The sequence below is a fragment of the Monodon monoceros genome, unplaced genomic scaffold (assembly GCF_005190385.1).
Source record: "Monodon monoceros isolate NGI ecotype Baffin Bay Population unplaced genomic scaffold, NGI_Narwhal_1 Super_Scaffold_6, whole genome shotgun sequence".
Lineage (NCBI taxonomy): Eukaryota > Metazoa > Chordata > Mammalia > Artiodactyla > Monodontidae > Monodon > Monodon monoceros.
The window spans coordinates 20,113,189-20,135,846 of record NW_021703783.1 but is presented as its reverse complement, the minus strand read 5'-3'; the positions used below and the strand labels follow the sequence as shown (position 1 = coordinate 20,135,846).

At 39.5% G+C, this 22,658-nt stretch overlaps 1 protein-coding gene across 11 annotated transcripts in view; it reads left to right on the top strand.

Annotated features, from left to right (window-relative positions):
• LMNTD1 (lamin tail domain containing 1) overlaps positions 1-22,163 on the top strand; it is a 465,704-nt gene extending 443,541 nt beyond the window's left edge. For 10 of the 11 annotated variants that reach the window (XM_029206166.1, XM_029206167.1, XM_029206158.1 and 7 more), the window contains 2 exons: positions 14,692-14,755; positions 19,295-22,163. In XM_029206166.1, the coding sequence (XP_029061999.1) occupies positions 14,692-14,755; positions 19,295-19,315 (85 nt within the window). In that variant the 3' untranslated portion in view covers positions 19,316-22,163. Of the gene's footprint in view, positions 1-11,183; positions 11,580-14,691; positions 14,756-19,294 lie in introns of those variants that run through there. The other variant, XM_029206165.1, reaches the window with a different exon arrangement.
• The last annotated feature ends 495 nt before the right edge of the window (positions 22,164-22,658 follow it).

Below are 22,658 nucleotides of genomic sequence, written 5' to 3'. Positions count from 1 at the left end.
TGTGTGTGTGTGTGTGTGTGTGTGTGTGTGTGTGTGTGTGTGTGTGTAGAACTGGTGGAAAGGTGGTTAAGTTGTAAAAGTCTCTAAGTATTAAAAAGTATTCATATCCTCAAGAACAGATGGCCTCTAAAGCAAGTACCGTGAGCTGTTCACTTATTTGCTCTAGCACAGTATCTGAGTGCATCAACGAATCCAAAGAACAGCATGGCCAGCAAGAGTACATAGGCTTGGGCTTCCCTGGTGGCGCAGTGGTTAAGAGTCTGCCTGCCCATGCAGGGGGCACGAACCCGGTCCGGGAGGATCCCACATGCCGCGGAGCGGCTGGGACCGTGAGCCATGGCCGCTGGACCTGCGTGTCCGGAGCCTGTGCTCCGCAACGGGAGAGGCCACAACAGTGAGAGGCCCGCAAACCGCAAAAAAAAAAAAGAGTACATAGGCTTCTTGAAGTTTGGTCAAAAGTATAATTTGCTTTTCATTCGGCAGGATAAATTGGTCCGATAAGTTAAGCTGTGCTAAAAAATATCCATCTTTTGCAAACACACTCTAATATTATTCCCAAATTCTTACTCTATTTCACCCAGAAATTTCTTATTTAAATCCTCTAAATAAAGCTTTTAGACTTGGTGTTATTAGCCCAGGATCTGTTAATGGACTTCAGGAAGTCCATGAATCTGGCTAAACTTGGAGAAAAAAATGTATGCCTATATGATGCTTTCTGGCAAGAAAGTCCATGAGGTTCACCAGACGCTGCCAAATGATTAAGAAGAACTGATTAGACACAGTGCAGATTCTAAGCTGTGGAGAAAGACTTTCATGGAGCAGCTGTATCCTGGTGAGGTTATAATGATTTACAAGCCTATACTTAGCAGAGGGATGCTTTTTTATTTTATTTATTTTGTTTTTTTTTGTGTGTGTGGTACGCGGGCCTCTCGCTGTTGTGGCCTCTCCTGTTGCGGAGCACAGGCTCCGGACGCGCAGGCTCAGCGGCCATGGCTCGCGGGCCCAGCCGCTCCACGGCATGTGGGATCCTCCCGGACTGGGGCACGAACCCGTGTCCCCTGCATCGGCAGGCAGACTCTCAACCACTACGCCACCAGGGAGGCCAGGGATGCTTTTTTAAATGAAATCTTTGCAGAATCCCAGTATATGAAATGGATAAAAGGAGACCCGTCCAAGATGAAGAGTGATTCCCACTACCCACTACACCCATCTTCTTCTTTCCTCCTTCCCTGTGACCTTTGAGACACCTCTCTGGAATCACAGGATTCTGTACACACAGTATAAGAACCACCATGTTAGTATGCTAACACATGTTGGGAAACAGCACCCTCCAAAATAATACCTTTTAGAAGTGGAATGATGGAAATTCTGTAAATTCCTGAATGTATTCCATTGCATAAAATTATCCTATATCTTTGTGCCTGAGTTTCTTCATCTGTAAAGTAAGAGACTTGTGTCTGATATTAAGAGACTTGTGTCTGATATTTAAAGAGCTCTTTCAGCAATGTTTTATATACACATATACATTTAATATACATATATATATTTTATAGACACACATATTTAGTACTTTATGAGTTAGATTTGAGATTTCCAAGAAGTACATTCATGTTTTTTGCCAATTAATGATAGCCTTCACTGTTTTACTTATTTTGAACAACTTGTTTTCCAGAGAAATTTAACTTCAAATTTTCTTGTTGCACCTTTCTATAGTGGTGGCAACTCACCTTGATTATTCAGTAATTTTTCCTATTCAACATAAATTTCACTGTATTTGTATATTTTTTTATTTATTTATTTTTGGCTGCGTTGGGTCTTCATTGCTGCGTGTGGGCTTTTTCTAGTTGCGGCAAGCAGGGGCTACTCTTCGTTGTGGTGCACGAGTTTCTCATTGCGGTGGCTTCTCCTGTTGCGGAGCACGGGCTCTAGGCACACGGGCTTCAGTAGTTGTGGCTCACAGGCTCTAGAGCACAGGCTCAGTAGCTGTGGCACACGGGGTTAGTTGCTCCACAGCAAGTGGGATCTTCCCGGACCAGGGCTTGAACCCATGTCCCCTGCATTGGCAGGCGGATTCTTAACCACTGCACCACCAGGGAAGTCCTGTATTTGTATATTATGTAATGATAATTTTATTTATTTATTTATTTATTTTTGCGGTACGCGGGCCTCTCACTGTTTTGGCCTCTCCCGTTGCGGAGCACAGGCTCCGGACGTGCAGGCTCAGCGGCCATGGTGCACAGGCCCAGCCACTCCGCGGCATGTGGGATCCTCCCGGACTGGGGCACGAACCCATGTCCCCTGCATCAGCAGGCGGACTCTCAACCACTGCGCCACCAGGGAAGCCCTGTAATGATAATTTTAAAAGGGAGTTGCTTTGATACCTTCAGGGTCTCTGTTCATCATTACATACTTTTTAAATTTTCTATTCATTAAATTTTCAGTATTAACAGATATACATCAGAATTTTAAGAGTTTTTCTTTGATTTCAATTGAGAAAGATGGCCACAAAGAGACAGATGTTATGAATGACTTGTTGATCATTGATTGGGTAACAGCAGTCCCTGAATCAACAGTTCATTTCCTTGAAAAAATATGTAACAGGATTCTTCAAGCGAAAGTTACCTTGTCTGCTAATTAGCCAGTCTCTTTTTAATTTGCTTACCATTGGGCTATTTGCTATCAGTAGCACACTCCTCAATAATTGACAAAGAAAAAAAGAGATAAAACAAAAATTCACCAATTTTACTCAAAATTTCTTCAATCCTGCTTCTTCCCCTCTACAGTGATAAATAGGCTAGTTTGCTGAGTCACAGAAGAAAGAATCTCAGTTGCATGTGACTCTTCTACTGGGAATAGCTGCCTTGTTTTTAACTGCGCCTCTCAAATATATTATAGAAGAGCTTAGAGACTAACAATTAAGATAATTTTAAAGAAACATCTACACATCTCATGCTTACTTTATACCAAGCACATTTTGTTTTTTAAACATGTTAAAATACAGAAAGTATAGAGGATAACGTTAAAAGCACCCATGTACTTATATTTAAAGATTAATGCATGCTAACATTTTGTCATATTGCTTCACATTACCAAAACTCCCATAAATTTGAAATCCCCTTTGATCTTCTTTTGAGTTCTGATATGAAATAGGAATAAGTCATTCTGGTCCTCATTATCACACTTTAATTACATATATATTAATTCATAAAACATGTATAGTATAATTGATGTATTTTTAATTTACATAAATGGCACTAAATACAGCGCATGACACATAATAGTTTAATACATGTTTGATGAAGGACAGACAGAATAGGAGACACTGAAGGTTTTTAAACAGGCATCTTATAGAGTTATATCTGCATTTTTAAAGAGAATTTTGGAAGCAGTGTTGAAAATGAAGTGGAGTGGAAAATATTCCAAAATCTAGGAGGAAAGAAGGAAGGAAGGAAAGAATAGAAAAGTAAGAAGAAGATAAAGAAGAACAAAGCAGGTTAGAAAAAGAGACTGGGGACAAGTTGGTCTTGTAGAGTTATAATTTGAGTCCCAAAAGGACAGGAGAGCAAGACTGGGGCAGAAGTAATATTTAAAGAAATAATGACAAAAATCTCAAAAATTGATGAAAGGCATCAAGCCACAGAAACAAGAAAAATAAATTCTAAGCAGCACAAATCCAAAGGAAACTACACCCATATATTATAATAAAACTTCAGAAAACCAAATAATGGAAGTCAGAAGACAATGTAATGAAATCTTCAGTGTGCTAATGTACTAAAAAGAACTATCCTAGAGTTCTATACCAAGCAAAAATCAACTTCAAAAAATGAGGTGAAATAAAGACATTCTCAGGCAAACAAAAGCTGAGAGAATTCGTCAACAGCAAACCCACATTAAGGAAATACTTCAACTAGAAAGAAAATGGTCTTAGAAGGATGCACAGAGATGTTGGAAGAAGTGAAAAAAAATGCAGAGTCAAAACATGGATCAACATAAATGAATATTCACTACACAAAACAATACTAATATTGCCTCATAGGGTTTAAAATATAGAGAGAATCTAAATACATGACAACTGTATTAGTTTCACAGGGCTACCATAACAAAGTACCATAAACTCGGTGGCTTAAAACAACAAATCTATTCTCTCACAGTTCTGGAGACTAGAAGTCAAATCAAGTTGTCACCAGGGCCAAACACTCTCTCTCTGAAGGTTTTAGGGGATTATCCTTGCTTGCCTCTTCTTACCTTCTGTTGGTTGCTGGCATTCCTTGGTATTTCTTGTCTTGTAGATACATCACTCTAACCTCTGCCTCCATCTTCACATGATCTGTGTGTCTGTGTCCATACTTCCTTCTTCTTTTAAGGACACGAGTCATTGGATTAAGGCACACTCTAATCTAGTATGACATCATCTTAACAATTTCATCTACAAAGACCCAGTTTCCAATTCACAACCTCAAGGGGTTAGGACTTCAACATACATTTAGGAGGGACAAAATTAACCTATAATAACAAGAGCAATAGCACAAAAATTAATTGGGAGGGGAGTAAATGGAGTTAAAGTACTCTAAATCCCATGATTTGTCCAATAAGTTATAAAAGTAACAATTTATATTAGACTTTAGTAAATCAAGTATGCATGCTGGAATCTGGGATAAACACTGAAAGAATAGTATACGAATGTTGTGTTTCTGACATATATTTCATACTTTCATCATCATTCAGTTCAAAATATATTCTAATTTTCAATGTGACCTTCTTTGAGACATGGGTTATTTGGGGATAATATATCATAAACAAAGTGGATGTATTTCAAAAATGCAAAGTTGGTTCAAGCTTTGAAAATTAATTAGTTAACAGAATAAAGAAGAAAATTATAACCATCTCAATAGATATAGAAAAATCATTTGATAAAATTCAATACCCACCCCTGAGGAGAAAACCTTAGAAAATTAGGATTATAAAGAATTTCCTTTATATCTACAAAAATCCTAATGCAAACTATCATACTAAATGGTGAAGTAATTGAAGTTTTCCCCTTGAGATTCAGCTCAAGGCAAGAATTCTCTTTATGATTACTTCTGTTCAGCATTGTACCAGAAGTCCGAGTGCAATAAGGCAAGAAAAATGAATTTACAAATATTCCATAATTCATCAGTTTTATTCCCAGGAATTATATATGCCTAACAAATACATACACATGTGGACCAAATGACAAATACAATAATCATAGCAACTCTATTTGTATTAGCCAAAATGTAGAAGCAATCCAATTGTTCATCAACAATAACATGGATAAATTATGATATATTAATACAATCCCATAAGCAATGAATACTAACTACTGTTACATGCAATAACACCACTGAATCATATGAGCATGATACTGAACAAAAGATGCCATACCGAAAGGAACATATATTATACGATTCCGTTTATATAAAATTCAAAAACATACAAAACTATGCCATGGTGTCAAAGGTCAGAATAGTGTTATCTCTGGAAGAAAGAAAGGACTAGTACTTGAAGGTTACACAAAACTGCTTCTAGAATACTAACAATGTTCCATTTCTTGATCTGAGTGGTGTTTACATGAATCACTGTTTTCATCGTGCTGTGCAGTTATGACTTGTGAACTTTTCTGCATGTATGTTATACTTATAAAAGTTTATTTTTAGAAACTTGATGACAAAGAAAAGGAAAATTAGAAAGGGAAGAAAGCATAGTTACAGTAATGAGCACTGACAACTTATACCCTGACAAGGAAGGAGAAAGAAAATCTAAAAAAATAGACTGATGAGCTCAAAATAAATGTGAATAATATGAGGCTTATTTAGTGTAGGAGAAAAATAGTCTTAATTTTCTGAAATATGTCTAATCATATCAATATATTGCAATGTGTTCGTCTTATTATAGTTCATCAGAGCGCAGTCATTTCCAGGAACATCTCATGGCAGAGATGGCTAATTACTGCCCCTAAACCATTGTTCCTTTAGACACAAGACCCATAGGTCCAGGGAAACCTAAACTCATGGCCACCAAGAATAAAGCCTGTTTTTCTTAGTCTCTGTATCTAGGCGGAACCATGTGTCTACATTCTGTATGACAGAATGTGGACAGAAATTGTGTACACAGCATCTGGATCATGCCCTTGGACAGTGTGCTCCTCTGTGTCACCTCTGTGCCATGATTACAGGGTGGAGCTGCCATCTTTCAAGTCAGGGATGAAGCTATGTGTTGAGGATAGAAAAGCCATCCTAAATGCCCTGTACTGGCACATCTCCAGACTAAGAGAGAGAGAAACCATCTTGTGTCAGCCATCGTTAAGTCTAAACGAGACGGCCCACATGGGATCACTACCATTTAGTTTCACTTAACAGACTACTGATCAAAAAGAAAACAAAAATCTCAGCTAGAAAGGACATTTTTAAGACAATTAGGTAAATTTAAATATAGAATGAATGTTAGATATTGACAAATCACTGTGCTTTCCTTAGGTGTGTTAATTTTATTGAGGTTATATTCGTTGTTCATAGATCCATTCAGAAATCTTTATTTGATTCCTAAAGGTTTGGTGTGGTATAAGCATAGATAGATAATACAAATGTGCCAAAATATTAATTAGTGAATCTGGGTGACAGGTATACAGATGTGGTTGTATTATTCCTTCATATTTTCTGTATGTATGGAATCTTCCACAATAAAAATTAAAAAACAAACAAACAAGAAAGACACTTTTGATAGAATGTAGTATGCACTTGGAGATATTAGAGCAGGAGTCCTCAACCCCTGGGCCATGGACTGGTACTGGTCTGTGGCCTGTTAGGAACTGGGCCACACAGCAGGAGGTGAGCGGCAGGCGAGCAAGCGAAGCTTCATCTGTATTTACAGCCACTCCCCATCGCTCGTATTACCGCCTGAGCTCCGCCTCCTGTCAGATCAGCTGTGCCATTAGATTCTCAAGGGGAAGAACCCTACTGTGAAGTGCGCGTGAGAGGGATCTAGGTTGTGCGCTCCTTATGAGAATCTAATGCCCGATGATCTGACGTGGAGCTGAGGCGGTGATGCTAGCGCTGGGGAGCGGCTGCAAATACAGGTTATCATTAGCAGAGAGGTCTGACTGCACAGAGACCACAATAAATCAACTGCTTGCAGACTCATATCAGAACCCTATCAGTGAGTGGCAGGTGACAGTTAAGCTGCATCTGGTGGCAGGCTTTCAGTCAGAATCTGACACGTATTTTAGTCCGTGCATGGCCCACCCATTATTTTATTTACCTCTTCCATCCGTGCCTCTTTCCCACACTGTGCACTTCTCTCAGTCACAGTTTTGGTAAGCCCACAAGCTAACCCTAGCCAAAATGAGTAAAACACAAATGTTGCTGGAGAGCTTCTTTGAAAAGGGGGAAAGACCCAATGATGAGACAGCAGAAGACTCTAAGACTGCCAACAAAATGAAAGCTGTATTTAAAAGAAAATACCAAGAGTCCTATTTAAATACAGGTTCATTGCAACAGGTGTTTCACATTCTCCAAGCCCATTTTGTGTAATATGTGGTGACCCGCTATCCAACGAAGCCATGAAACGCTTCGCCACATAGAGACCAAGCACCCTGCATTAAAAGACAAGCCTTTGGAGTTTCTCAAAAGAAAAAAACATGAACACGAAGAACAGAAGCAATTATTGAAGGCCACAACTTCCTCAAATGAGTCTGCACTGAGAGGATCATTCTTAGTGGCTAACCGCATTGCTAAAGCTGAGAAGCCCTTAGTATTGGTGAAGAGTTGATCCTGCCTGCTGCTAAGGACATTTGTCATGAACTTTTAGGAGAGGCTAGCACCATAATTAGACGAATTGATGAAATAGCAGAGGATACTGAGGCACAATTGTTAGAGCGGATTAATGAGTCACTGTGGTACTCAATCCAGGTTGACGAGTCTACTGATGTTGACAAGGCAACAATGCTTGTTTTTGTGCGATATATTTTTCAGGAGGATGTGCATGAGGATACGTTATGTGCACTTTTGTTGCCAGCCAGCACCACAGCTGCAGAACTATTCAGGTCTTTGAATGATTGATTACATATCAGGAAAACTGAATTGGTCACTTTGTGTCGGTTTATGCACAGACGGAGGTGCTGCCGTGACTGAATGGCTTTCTGGTTTCACTACTCAGGTCAAAGAGGTCGCTTCTGAATGTGAGTCTATGCACTGTGTCATCCGTAGAGAAATGCTGGCTAGCTGAAAAATGTCACCTGAACTTAACAGTGTTTTGCAGGATGTGATTAAAATTATCAACCACATTAAAGTACATGCCCTTAACCCACATCTGTTCACGCAGCTCTGTGAGGAGATGGGTGCAGAGCACACACGTCTTGTCTGATACACAGAAGTGAGATGGCTTTCTAAAGGTAGATCACTGGCCAGAGTTTCTGAGTTATGAAAGCCGCTCCAGAGATTTCTTTTAGAAAAACCGTCACCACTGGCAGCACATTTCAGTGACACAGAATGGGTCGTAAAACTTGCTTACTTGTGTGACGTATTCAACCTGCTCAACGAACTCAATCTGTCATCTCAGGGGAGAATGACAACTGTGTTCAGGTCGGCAGATAAAGTGGCTGCCTTCATAGCCAAACTGGAATTATGGGGGCGACAAGTGAACATTGGGATTTTTGACATGTTTCAAACATTAACAGAGATTTTGAAAGAGACTGAGCCAGGGCCTTCTTTCTCCCAGCTGGGGCATGATCACCTGTCTCAGCTTTCAGAAGAGTTTGAGCGTTACTTCTTAAGCACAGAAGACCCCTGAATTGGGAAGGAATGGATCTGCGACCCATTTGTGAATAATCGACTTTGTCCATGCTAGAAGAGGATCAACTGCTTGAGACTGCAAATGACGGTGGCCTTAAAAGTATGTGTGAGACAACTTCAAATCTCCATACGTTCTGGATTAAAGTCAAGCCGGAATATCCTGAGATTGCCGCAAAAGCATGAGGAGTCTGCTTCCATTTCCAACATCCTATCTTTGTGAAGCAGGGTTTTCTGCAGTGACGGTGACCAAAGCGAGATCACGGAGTAGACTGAACGTAAGTAACACACTTGGGTGTCACTGTCTCTCATCCCCCCCAGATGGGACCATCTAGTTGCAAGAAAACAAGCTCAGGGCTCCCACTGATTCTGCATGATGTGAGTTGTATAATTATTTCACTATATATTACAGTGTAATAAGAATAGAAATAAAGTGCACAATAAATGTAATGCGCTTGAATCATCCTGACACCATCCCCCCACCCCACCCCCCGCCGTCCGTGGAAAAATTGTCTTCCACGAAACTGGTCCCTGGTGGCAAAAAGGTTGGGGACCGCTGTATTAGAGCACAGAGGCAAGGCACTGACCACAGCATAACAGAGTCCCACTTGGAAAGGCTATGGACCCTTTAACAAAGCAGATGTGTTTGCATTATTCTGCCGCCATTGTTCCCAGTCCAAGCATGCGCTTTCTTCTTGCTGAAAATAGCTGACAGACTGTGGACAACTTTGTCAGATTCCTTCTGTAACTCGAATCAAATGGCAGAAACTAGCCGGCAGAGATTATCCTACAGACATTGCTTTAAGCTAACAGTGTGGGGGTGTGCCCTGTTTAAGGCACTGTATTTGCACACTAATATGCTTGCCTATCATCTGTCATCCATGTTACACACTGCAGTGGCATTCATTTTAATTGTGGACTCGACAGCTGCTACCGTCTTCCATAAAAATGTTATTATAGTAATAATAACAATAATGTTCCTTAGTTTCTGAGGGTTGCAGAGCCACACTTTAAAAGTCAATCTGTTAGAAAACAAATGAAACTTGAACATAGATAACAGTATACAGGAATGGAACAGTTAAAATCTCATCAGGGGCTTCCCTGGTGGCGCAGTGGTTGAGAGTCCGCCTGCCGATGCAGGGGACACGGGTTCGTGCCCCTGTCCGGGAAGATCCCATATGCCGCGGAGCGGTTGGGCCCGTGAGCCATGGCCGCTGAGCCTGCGCGTCCGGAGCCTGTGCTCCGCAACGGGAGAGGTCACAACAGTGAGAGGCCCGCGTACCGCAAAAAAAAAAAAAAAAAATCTCATCAGTGTAAGCTCTATAGTAAGATCACATTAATGGAATTTTACTTTAGTTAAACTGTGGGTCTGACTCACTGCATTTCAATAGATCCAGTCTATCTGTTCTGGGATCAAAGTATTTTTTTCCCATAAGAATATACTTCCAGAGCTTCGCTGGTGGCACAGTGGTTGAGCATCCGCCTGCCACTGCAGGGGACACGGTTTCGAGCCCTGGTCCAGGAAGATCCCACATGCCGCAGAGCAACTAAGCCCGTGCGACACAACTACTGAGCCTGCGCTCTGGAGCCAGTGAGCCACAGCTTCTGAGCCCACACACCACAACTACTGAAGCCCGCGCACCAAGAGCCTGTGCTCTGTAACAAGAGAAGCCACCGCGATGAGAAGCCCGCGCACCACAATGAAGAGTAGCCCCGTTCACCGCAACTAGGGAGAAGCCCTCACGCAGCAATGAAGACCCAAAACAGCCAAAAATAAATAAATAAAATAAATAAAAATTAAAAAAATATATATATACTTCCAATCCATGATGGTAACAAAGCAAATACAAGTTTGAAATTTTCTTTATGCATTCTTCATATTAGTATCTGTTCTGTTTACTCGTGTTTAGACCTGTATTGCATTGTTTACATTTCGCAGATTAAGAATTTGGAACGTCGAAGGTCACTTATATGACTGGCCAGATTTTCAGTTAATATATGTGTGTGTATGTATGTATATATATATATATATATATATATATATGTACGTATATATATATATGTATATATATATACACATATGGCAGTATTAGTCAACAATATAACTAGAAATTGTATGAATTGATATATAGAAATTTTAAAACAAAATACCTGACTATCCTCTGGAATATAGAAGGCCAAATACTTGGACCTCTTACAATCACACTAAATAGAAAATAATTACTTGTAAGAACACTACAAAATGCCAAGGGTTTCAGTTCATTTTTTATTATAAAATAATAACATCAAAAAAGTAGGAACTCTTTTATAAAGGAAAATCATATTAAATCATGTATTTAAAAGTAATGATTTTTCTCTTCTGTTGCTTGATTTCAGAAAATTCCGATTGCAATATCACAATACTTCTGTAGGAGTTTCTTTTAAAAAATAGACAAGTGAGGGCTTCCGTGGTGGCGCAGTGGTTGAGAGTCCGCCTGCCGATGCAGGGGACACGTGTTCATGCCGGGGTCCGGGAAGATCCCACATGCCGCGGAACGGCTGGGCCCGTGAGCCATGGCCGCTGAGCCTGCGCTCCGCAACGGGAGAGGCCACAGCAGTGAGAGGCCCGCGTACCGCGAAAAAAAAAAGACAAGTGAGAACCATTTATATGTCTCTTCTTAGAGCTGAAATAAAGGTTTCTTTAATGACGCTATAAAGAATTCCAAGATATTAGTCTTTTTTTTTAAATATTTTGTTATAAGCTTAACTTTTTTGTTTTTTGTTTTTTTTTTAACATCTTTATTGGAGTATAATTGCTTTACAATGCTGTGTTAGTTTCTGCTTTATAACAAAGTGAATCAGCTATACATATACATATGTTCCCATATCTCTTCCCTCTTGCGTCTCCCTCCCTCCCACCCTCCCTATCCCACCCCTCTAGGTGGTCACAAACCACCAAGCTGATCTCCCTGTGCTATGAGGCTGCTTCCCACTAGCTATCTATTTTATGTTTGGTAGTGTATATATGTCCATGACACTCTCTCACTTTGTCACAGCTTACCCTTCCCCCTCCCCATATCCTCAAGTCCATTCTCCAGTAGGTCTGTGTCTTTATTCCCGTCTTACCCCTAGGTTCTTCATGACCTTTTTTCTTTTTCTTAGATTCCATATATATGTGTTAGCATACGGTATTTGTTTTTCTCTTTCTGACTTACTTCACTCTACATGACAGACTCTAGGTCCATCAACCTCCCTACAAATATCTCAATTTCGTTTCCTTTTATGGCTGAGTAATATTCCATTGTATATATGTGCCACATCTTCTTTATCTATTCATCCGATGATGGACACTTAGGTTGCTTCCATGTCCTGGCTATTGTAAATAAGCTGCAATGAACATTTTGGTACATGACTTTTTTTGAATTATGGTTTTCTCAGGGTATATGCCCAATAGTGGGATTGCTGGGTCATATGGTAGTTCTGTTTTTGAAGGAACCTCCATACTGTTCTCCATAATGGCTGTACCAATTCACATTCCCACCAGCAGTGCAAGAGTGTTCCCTTTTCTCCACACCCTCTCCAGCATTTATTGTTTGTAGATTTTTTGATGATGGCCATTCTGACTGGTGTGAGATTATATCTCATTGTAGTTTTGATTTGCATTTCTCTAATGATTAATGAAGTTGAGCATTCTTTCATGTGTTTGTTGGCAATCTGTATATCTTCTTTGGAGAAATGTCTGTTTAGGTCTTCTGCCCATTTTTGGATTGGGTTTTTTTGTTGTTATTGAGCTACATGAGCTGCTTGTAAATCTTGGAGATTAATCCTTTGTCAGTTGCTTCATTTGCAAATATTTTCTCCCATTCTGAGGGTTGGCTTTTGGTCTTGTTTATGGTTTCCTTTGCTGTGCAAAAGCTTTGAAGTTTCATTAGGTCCCATTTGTTTATTTTTATTTCCATTTCTCTAGGAGTTGGGTCAAAAAGGATCTTGGTGTGATTTATGTCATAGAGTGTTCTGCCTATGTTTTCCTCTAAGAGTTTTATAGTGTCTGGACTTACATTTAGGTCTTTAATCCATTTTGAGCTTATTTTTGTGTATGGTGTTAGGGAGTGATCTAATCTCATACTTTTACATGTACCTGTCCAGTTTTCCCAGCACCACTTACTGAAGAGGCTGTGTTTTCTCCACTGTATATTCTTGCCTCCTTTTTCAAAGATAAGGTGACCATATGTGTGTGGGTTTATCTCTGGGCTTTCTATCCTGTTGCATTGACAAGATATTAGTCTTAATGACAGAATGATTGTGTAACTTCATGACTAGGTCTTTTATTTCAAAACATTTCAACATTACAAAACAAAAGTATTTTAAAGTTATGAAAGATTATAATCTCATTTATGGAAATATGTCGTTAATGATCCATTTCTTCACATAAGTAAAAAAAATACTATTTTAGGAAGTCAAAGTATTCAGATTAAAGTTACTAAGTGTTAAATATTTGGGGCTCAAATAACCCCAAGAAATTACCATCACACTCTGAAATGGAAACAAACACCACTACCAGTGATAATCCCATCATTAAACTTAAAGAAATTATAGATGGGAATTTTCTATAAGTGTTTTTAGCTCTAAAATATAGTACTTTGCTGAAGAACTCACTTTCAGGGTGCAATTCAAAACCTTCATCCTCAGGCTAGTCAGTCTGGAAGGACACACATAAAATATTTAATCTGTTTCAGGCCAACAAATTGCTCCAGAAGATGAGAAGTGATGACCAGATTGTTCTATCTAAACCACTGCCTATGTAAGGAAAATATCTTAGAAGCCTGTTTATATTCCAGGTCCATAACTCACTATTCAGAAAGTTTACCCTGTGATGTGCCAAACAGCATCCTGATTCATTGGATTTAGAACCCTATTAGTGGCTGAGAGAAACACTGTGTTAACTAGAAACACCCTGCATTTTTGTTACTCTTCCTTGCCAATCACATTTTCACATCCAGCTTCTGGATATTGTTTCTTTGTAATCAAATACTAGCAATTTCACTTGATAGTTCTTCTTTTGAGCTCACAGAGAAGAAGAAAGGGTTGGGTATAATTGAAGAGCTTTCCTGTAGTGGTTTTTTCCAGAGGAGCTCATTGTTGTCTGTACCTAGAATATTATTTTTCTTTCCTTTCATATTTTACAAGAATAAAATAACATCTCATCGCTGGGTTGGAAGTAATTTGTACTTGGGGTCATCCATCCAGCACTATTTCAGTGTGATACACTTTTTTTTTTTAATGTAGAATTATATTTCAACAAAGTGACTTTCAATCCCTGTCTAAATATATGGAAGTGAGGGAAGCCACCACTCTACCCTGGTGATGAATCAGTCACCTCATTCATCACCAGAGTAGAGCCGCCTAAATTGGCCGGCTAGGCGGTGTCTGCTTCTTTCCACACATCTTGTATATCCCTCCGGATGAAGCCTTATTCCTGTACCTCCCTTCACTAGCTACTTCATCATTGCGGCTGCTGGAATTGTAGAAAGCATTTGAGGAATTTTACAGGCTGGTAAAATTATTCTGCAACTTCAGTTTTAAAAAATATATCTTCCAGATATTTCTTCTCTCAAAGTTTTAATTAATTATATCTTGAAATTTATGTTTCCTTTTAAAATGACTCATTGAAAACTTGGACTTAATAATCAAATAATACTTTTCAAGTGGTATTTAAACCCTTTAGTTCAAGTTACCATTATATACTGTCCTTAAACCTTAGATTTCTTCTTCAAATGAAAGATAATCCTTTTGTTGTTAGTTTATTCCATGGTTTGTTTCAATGCGAAAAATCAGTGCTTGGCATATAGGACTGGATCCTGCCCATCCCCCTAACCGCCCCCCACCCTCCTTTTTGGGTTTGCAGAGATCAAGGAAAAACAGGACGTCTGAGTTACAGAAGCAGTAGGCAGTCAATTCAACTTTTAAAGGTAAGTATATAAAGATATTGCAAATTTGCCTTCTTTGCAGAAAACTAATGACTAAAATAATTTGTAGCTACATCTTTAAGAGCCATCAGAACATGGATTGTTCTCATATATCCTGTAGTGGTTAGTTTTCTGTTAAATATTTATGTTGCTTTTGGAACCATCAGTTTTTGTCGTCTCTGTTGTATGACAAACTTTTTAAGAATGGGAAACAAAGAAATATCCCATCTTTACTTTTTGCCCTCTATCCTCATCCTATCCTTGTTGATGGACAAGTAAGAGTGACTGAAATCCAGAGTCAGTTCAAATACTAAAAAATCAATTTTACAACTGTACCAGTACATTTTAATTCCTATGAGCAACAGATTATTAATAGCATAACAGAAGTTATTCTGGTTAAAGAGACTGCAGAAGCTCTCTAGTTGTGTGTCTTTTAAATGGCGATGAAAGGGAAGATTAAGAACTCTGGCCTCAGCTACTCAGTTGATAAATGACTTTGCATCATTTAATCAGTCACTTCTTGCATTGCCTCATCTTTTTCGTGCTGATAACATCTAAGTAACTGAGGAAGATTTCAATGGCTTTCTGTTTTGTAAGTGGTTGTGTTTAACTCTTCCCCAAAGTGCTGATGACAAGGTGTTTTTTGGTCAAGGAATCCTTTTGGTCAGTGCTCTTCTCTAGTTGACATCCTTTGTTGCCCTAGTCCATGACTAATCTACTTATATGTCTCCTTGCTCTTTTTTTTTCTGACTAAGCTTTAGATTCACTCCTTGATTTAAGAATAAAGTCACAGCCACCCGATCACCAACTTCTTAGTATTCTAAACTCTGCTGGCAGAAGTGACTTTACTTCTCTACACAGCCTGCTGGCCTTGCATGGTCCCACTAGCTACCCACATCTGTGTACCAACCTTTCCAGTTTTCTCTGATTGCTCAGCTGTTCAATTTCTTTCAGCTTGTCTCTTCCTAGGTTTTTCCTAATCAACATCTATTTTTCTGAAGGTTACCTACTTTTTTACAAGCCCACTCTCTCCATTTCTATAGCCTCATTATCCTTGAGCTTCCAAACTCTTAAACATGTGATGGCTACCTCTTCCTATTCTTCCGAGAACCTTTCTTCTCAGACACTTCTCGTAGAACATTGGGACTGTAAAGGGGTTTATTACAGCCACTTCATTTTAGAGCGAAAGAAACAGAAGTCTGTAGAGACAAGTTACCAAAATTCACCTAGTAATCAACCACAGGGTCAAAATTAAACTAAAGATTTTTTAATTGCAAAAAGCTGAAGAATCCAGCCTTGGCCTCCACTGACATAACCTCTGCTCCCAGAAGTCTTAAGAGTTTTATCTATACCAAGATCCATTTCTTCCAGTTGGCAGAGCCCTAAGCAGCATGTCATTGAAATGCAAAGGATGGGATCTGAAATCTGCCATAGACATTAGCAACCAGCCCTTCTACAATTCAATTACCCTTCACTTCTGTAGCCAGAAGGGAATTATACTGAATACTGAATGTGCAGTTGAGTTTTATTATATACAAAATCAAGGATTTTTTGTTGTTGTTGGTTTTGGTTGGAAAAAAATGTTCTGAATCCTCTCATGGGATATTGAATAACATAATTTTGGCAAAAGTTTTTAGCCTCTGTTGGTCTTCCTCAGTCATTATTCTGCTTAACTACCATGGTCACAGATTTGTTCACTGAACCTCTCTGTGGGAGATTCTTTGGTAGTTCTGATTTTTTTTTTTTTTACCCACTCTGTTTTGAAAAGTTCTAGGTTCCTTGGATGCCTTACTGTTGTCTTCTCTGAGCCTCCATCCCCATCTGGTGACATCTTTAGGATGGACCATCAGTGTGCTCTCAGAATATTTCTGAGGTCTTTACTAGGAGCAAAGTTTTACTTCATTTGTCAGTGAATAATTTCTGTATTACAGTCAGCTCCTGAGTCTGGTATATCTATTCATGGAAAACTGTTTAGAGACAAAGTCATTATTCAGTTCTCAATGATATTCACGACCATTCCTTGGTGACTCGTATTGTTACACATTTGTACATGATTTCACGGTTTTCACATTATCTTGTTTGAACCTATGAGGTAGGTAGGGCTGATATTATCTCCCTTTTATGGCTGAAGAAACTTCAGCTCGGTGAGATTCAGTGACTTTCCTAAAGTCACTTAGATAGGAACTGGCAAAGTGAAGACTAGAATCTTAGCCTAATGCCAACGCTCTTCCACATCACTCTGCTAATCAAGCATTAAGATTGTCTTGATTGGGACTTCCCTGGTGGTGCAGTGGTTAAAAATCCTCCTGCCAATGCAGGGGGCATGGGTTCGAGCCCTGGTCCGGGAAGATCCCACATGCCGCACAGCGGCTAAGCCTGTGCACCACAACTACTGAGCCTGCACTCTAGAGCCCACGTGCCACAACTACTGAGCCCACTTGCCACAACTAGTGAAGCCCATGCACCTAGAGCCCGCGCTCCACAACAAGACAAGGCACCACAATAAGAAGCTCGCACAATGAAGAGCAGCCCCCGCTCGCTGCAATTGGAGAAAGCCCGCTTGCAGCAATGAAGACCCAATGCAACCATAAATAAATAAATAAAGATTGTCTTGAGCTACAAAAAAGGAGTTGGCTACCGTGAGAATCTTAAGACTTCTCCATACACCAAAAAAGATTCAAGTCCTATTTCCAAAATTGCTAAGTTAAGAGTGTCAATTATTGGTACAAACACAGAAAATTAAAGTTCAATCTCTAGATTCTTTAACTGCTAATCACATGTCTAGGCTACAATTGAATAACTCCATGCCATTGCACTTGGAGTCACAGCTCTCAAAAGCTCTCTTTGCTTAGTTCTTTGCGAGGAATGTGTGAGAGTTCTGCTGCCTGACTAATGGGCAGTGCAGATGGGTAATGCCACAGAATGCTGCAGAAACAGAACTTTCCACAGGTTAGAGAAGAGAACTCTAGCAAGGCCACATCATGTCCCACCTGCCACATGAACTCTCAGATCGCTAGGAGACATGACAATCTAGGATAGAGAATAAAGAGGGAAGAAGGATCAGGGGCAGAAGTGGGACTTGTTACATATCACCAGCACTGTCCTCAAGAGTATGCAGTTGATTAGGACCTGGGAAGACAGCACCAAAATTGCAAGCATGGGATATTGAGTTCACAATTGGCAAAAGTTCTTACAGTTACGAGATACCCTCGTGTATTGTATTAGGACTCCTAATAAAGTACCAGTGATAGCGTCCTTCCATGAACTGATATGTGTTCACACAATACTTATTGTTCTAAATGGACCAAACTGGACAACTCAAACATGGGGTGTCCTTCTAGCCCTTCACTGAAACTTCCTTAGGACGCTGACAAGAACCTTCCATAACAATTTCTCCTCCTGGGGACAGTTTTTATGAGTGAGTATTTAACTCATAAATAGTGAGTTTTAAGAGTCAGTATTTAACAGCATAGAAAGGAGGACTAATATTTAATACTTTTAATATGAAACCTTGCTAAAGGAGTTTTGAAAGTCTAATGATTAAATTTTCTGATGTCGGTGTTTTCTAACTGTATTTTGTTATATATTCCTTCCATATATGTACTAATATCTTTCTCCTCTCTGCCCTCAAAGTGGTCTATCTCCAAAATTCTTCAGTCAGTTGAAATTTCATGAATATTTGTTTCCTATAACTTCTTTCCTTCAAAGTCTGTCAGCTACCCTGTTATCTGTCTTCCCAGCCTCACCTTACTGTACCATGGCTAGGCCGTACGGGAGGAATAAAAAGACCTGCAGTCTAGACTTTTCACCATGCTGGGTCAGAGGTATTCCATAGTTTAAAGGAAACTACATGCCCATGCAGATATGTCCAGCTCCATTTCCACGGAGGAGGGTAGAACATAAACATCTCAGGCTGAGGAGTCTCCTGCTAAGTCTCCTAGAGAAGACTCAAGCAATTGCAAACAGAGAAACAAAACCTCTTCCTTATTACATTTGTGTGCATGTTACCTGGTATATTTTAAATCTGGGGCACATCTTAGATATTTAATGGCAAAGATAATTAGGTACTACTTAAGTACCAAGAAGGAAATGAAGGGTGTGAACATTTAGAAACAAGTCATTAAGCTGGTTGTCTCAGAATCATTTTGATCTTCGTATTTAAGACCAGAAGTAAATAGTATCCATGACCAGTTAGTGAAATAGCTACACTGCTTAGGAGTCAAAAAACCCTGCACGTCACAAATCAGCCTAAGAACTGTCACCTGAACAAAGCACACAAGTTACAGAGTTGAGTTAGAAGGAGACCAAAATGAATAATCCTTTCACCCTGGCAAAAGGTGAGGCATCAGCGAATAATTTCCTCCCTCCTGTTATCGTCTCCCATCCATGAGTATGATCTAGATCTGCCATTTCCTGGTCTTAATTTAAGATTAATGAGAAGGAAAGACTAATCATCTCTACTTTATATTGGTATGACAATTTCAACCTACTTCCAGTTTGTATTATATTTCATCATGCATTGCCATTTTATCTTTTGTTCAGGACAATAATATCCAAGCCTAGAGAACAACACAAGGATGCCTGACATGACGCAGCCTGCCTTCCACACAGGAGAGGAAACCAGCAGCAAGTGAGAACACGGTTTCTTTTAGAAAAGATAATTCCTCAGAACTTTCCTGTAACCATTTCTTAAAGCAGGAGAGAGAGTTTGTGGACAAGTTAAAACATTTGTTTTCTAGGCTGTCATGAAGAAAAACATTGGTCAAAAGCAAAACCATCACTGTTTTCATTTTATGCACATGAAGTTTCCCAGTCACTAATTTCAGTCTTTTATACCCTGCCCAGCTGTTAGGTCGACAACTTCTGCCGTTTCTGCAGATGCATTTTCCAAAAGCACGTGTTTCAGGAATTCTGAATCTTGTGGTCTGATTCTCTACACTTGGAATCTGTCTCCCCAAAGCATGCGTTAATCCAGCTTCTTAATGGCTGGAAGTAATAGATGAAGTTTCTATGGAGTAACTAGTTGGGGTTTTTTAAACCTGCCTACATGCAACTCAAATGCCAAAGTAATGTCTTCCACCTCGTGATACTAGGTACAAAATCCCACAGATAGGAAATGCCAAGAGTGTTTTAATTAAGTAATCTGATAGAGCTACTTTTTTTTTTATATACAATTCTCACTTCTTAGTCTTTGGAGATCTTATTCTATACCCATCAAGAGTATAGAAGCTGAAAAACGAATGAACTTGCTCATTTTTAATGTTGACCCTCTTTATAGGCAGAAGGTATGATTGCTTCAGTTTCTGAGAACAAATCCTGTCTATACCTGGTAGCCCAGCTTCATTTAATTTAATTTCTGTTTAGTTATATAACATATGCAGGAAGATGGGGCATATACGTCTTGGAAGGTGAGACAGAGCAAGCAAAGTGAGGACCTTCCCCCGATATACTCTGTTTAAAAAAATCAACGTAAAATAACCCAAAAAATGATCATTAGTGGTGATCATTGAGTTTTGTTTTACTATATCCAAATATCAAGGGCTAAAAATACTTTATTTTGAAAAAGTCATGCGCCAAGGAACTCAAACATATACGTATAACAATATTAATAGCAGCATTATTCATAAGAGACAAAAGGTGGAAACAACCCAAGTGTCCATCAGCAGATGAATGGATTTTTTAAATAGGGTATATGCTCACAATAGAATGTTATTCATCCAGTAAAAAAATAAAATGCTAATATGTGCTACAACATGGGTAAACCTTGAAAATATTATGCTAAGTGAAATAAGCCAGACACAAAAGGACAAATATCCGGGTTCCATTTTTCTGAGGTACTTAGAATAGGCAAATTCATAGAAGTGGAAAGTACAATAGCTTTTACCAGGCGTGAGCAAGAGGAGAGTGGGCAGTTGTTGAAGGGGCGCAGGGTCTCTGTGCAGGACGATGAAGAAGTTCTGGAAATAGTGCACAGGACTGTGAATGCACCTAAAAATAGTGAAAATGGTAAATAAACAAAACTCTAGTAAAATCAGATGAGTATTTCCAAGATGGAAGAAAAGCCATATGCCAGTCTAAAGCATCTGAGAAGAGTTATATTTCTTGACAAAATCATTTGTCATATGCTTTTTGGTTGGAGATAAAAAGGATTCACGTTTAACCCATGCATAATGATGAAGCACAAATATTTTCTAGTCACCAAGCCACACTGATCACATTATTTCTTTAGTCTTTGGACACTTAGGAGTAGACTTCTACCTTTTCAGACAACTCTCAATAACACCTTATGCCACTTTGAACCATTATGTATGATCTTTGAATCACACATTGGCTAAATTGTGTAGGCTCTTCTTTTTCATAGTTACCATAGAAACTGTGTAGTCACGGTATCTGAGGAGACAATAAGAGCATCCGAGAGTGTACAATCGAAGTTAACGTTTCATGGTTCATAATCTCTTCCAGCTGCCTCCATTTCTGATTATCATGTTCAAGTTGGGAGTATAAATGTACAACCCAAAGGGCTCTGGAAACTAAAGCCAATAAGCGACCTCACCCGTGCAGGCATCCCTCCCAACCTCCTTCCCTCAAAGATTTGCGATAGAAACACATAAAAGAAATGGCATGTGAGCCTCAGGTGTTTCCAATTATTTCCCTCGAATGAGGAGAGGTTTCCTAATCCAAAACATATTTCAGCTCAAATAGTCTTCCTTATATTTGAAGATTGTGTAGCTTCAGAAGAATTTCACCTACATATCTGATTCATTGACACTTCATCAACAACAATATCCCCTCTGAGCTCTTCTGTAAGAACACTTCCTCTCTGGGTGGTCAAAAATACGGTGCATTTAAGTATTGCTTGTTTTTGTGAAGCGAACTCTCAGAAAGTGTATAACCTTTCGCTCTTGCAAGAAAAAGAGAAATAAATGCTCAGTGTGGTAGATTTCTTGTCAGTGACATCACCATGGAGTGTTCTAGCACAAGCCTCCACTATCTTCCTGCTCAAGGGCTATCAGTCTCTCTAGAACAGTATAGGAAGGGGAAGAATGACCTACCTCTGTTGGTACAAATCATTAACTACCTAAGTGGTAATACTCAGGCAAGACTATTCAGGGATTACAAAGAAAGAATGTGGGTTTGGAGCATTTTGTTTTCCTAAGTTTCTGAATGAAAGGTATAAGATTGATCATTTAGGCTTCAGCAGCCTTAGCAGTGAGCTTTATCTCATGGTCCCAGAAATTTGCTACTTCATTGTTGCCTCTGCAATATGGCGGCAGCACTCTGCTTATAATCATCTTACAGGAGCAGTGAGGATTATTTCATAAAACATCCGAGTAATGATCATTGTTAAATAATATTCACTTGGTTCTGAAGAACCTAGGGGGCAGGACAGGAATAAAGACGCAGATGTAGAGAATGGACTTGAGCACACGGGGAAGGGGAAGGGTGAGCTGGGACAATGTGAGAGAGTGACATGGACATATATACACTACCAAATGTAAGATAGATAGAGATAGTGGGAAGCGGCCGTATAGCACAGGGAGATCAGCTTGGTGCTTTGTGACCACCTAGAGGGTTGGAATGGGGAGGGTGGGAGGGAGACGCGGGAGGGAGGAGATATGGGGATGTATGTGTATGTATAGTTGATTCACTTTGTTGTAGAGCAGAAACTAACACACCATTGTGGGGCGGTTGTACTCCAACTAAGATGTTTAAAATAATAATAATATTCACTGTTTAGGGAAACATATTCATCTACAGATGGACGAACTACATGAATTACAATGAAAATAAACCCAAAACTTTACCTACCGCTGAATACGCCCCAAAATAGGTGAACATTTTGAGCTGTACCCCAGCACTTTTCCTCTCTCTCTCTCTCTCTCTCTCTCTCTCACTCTCACACACA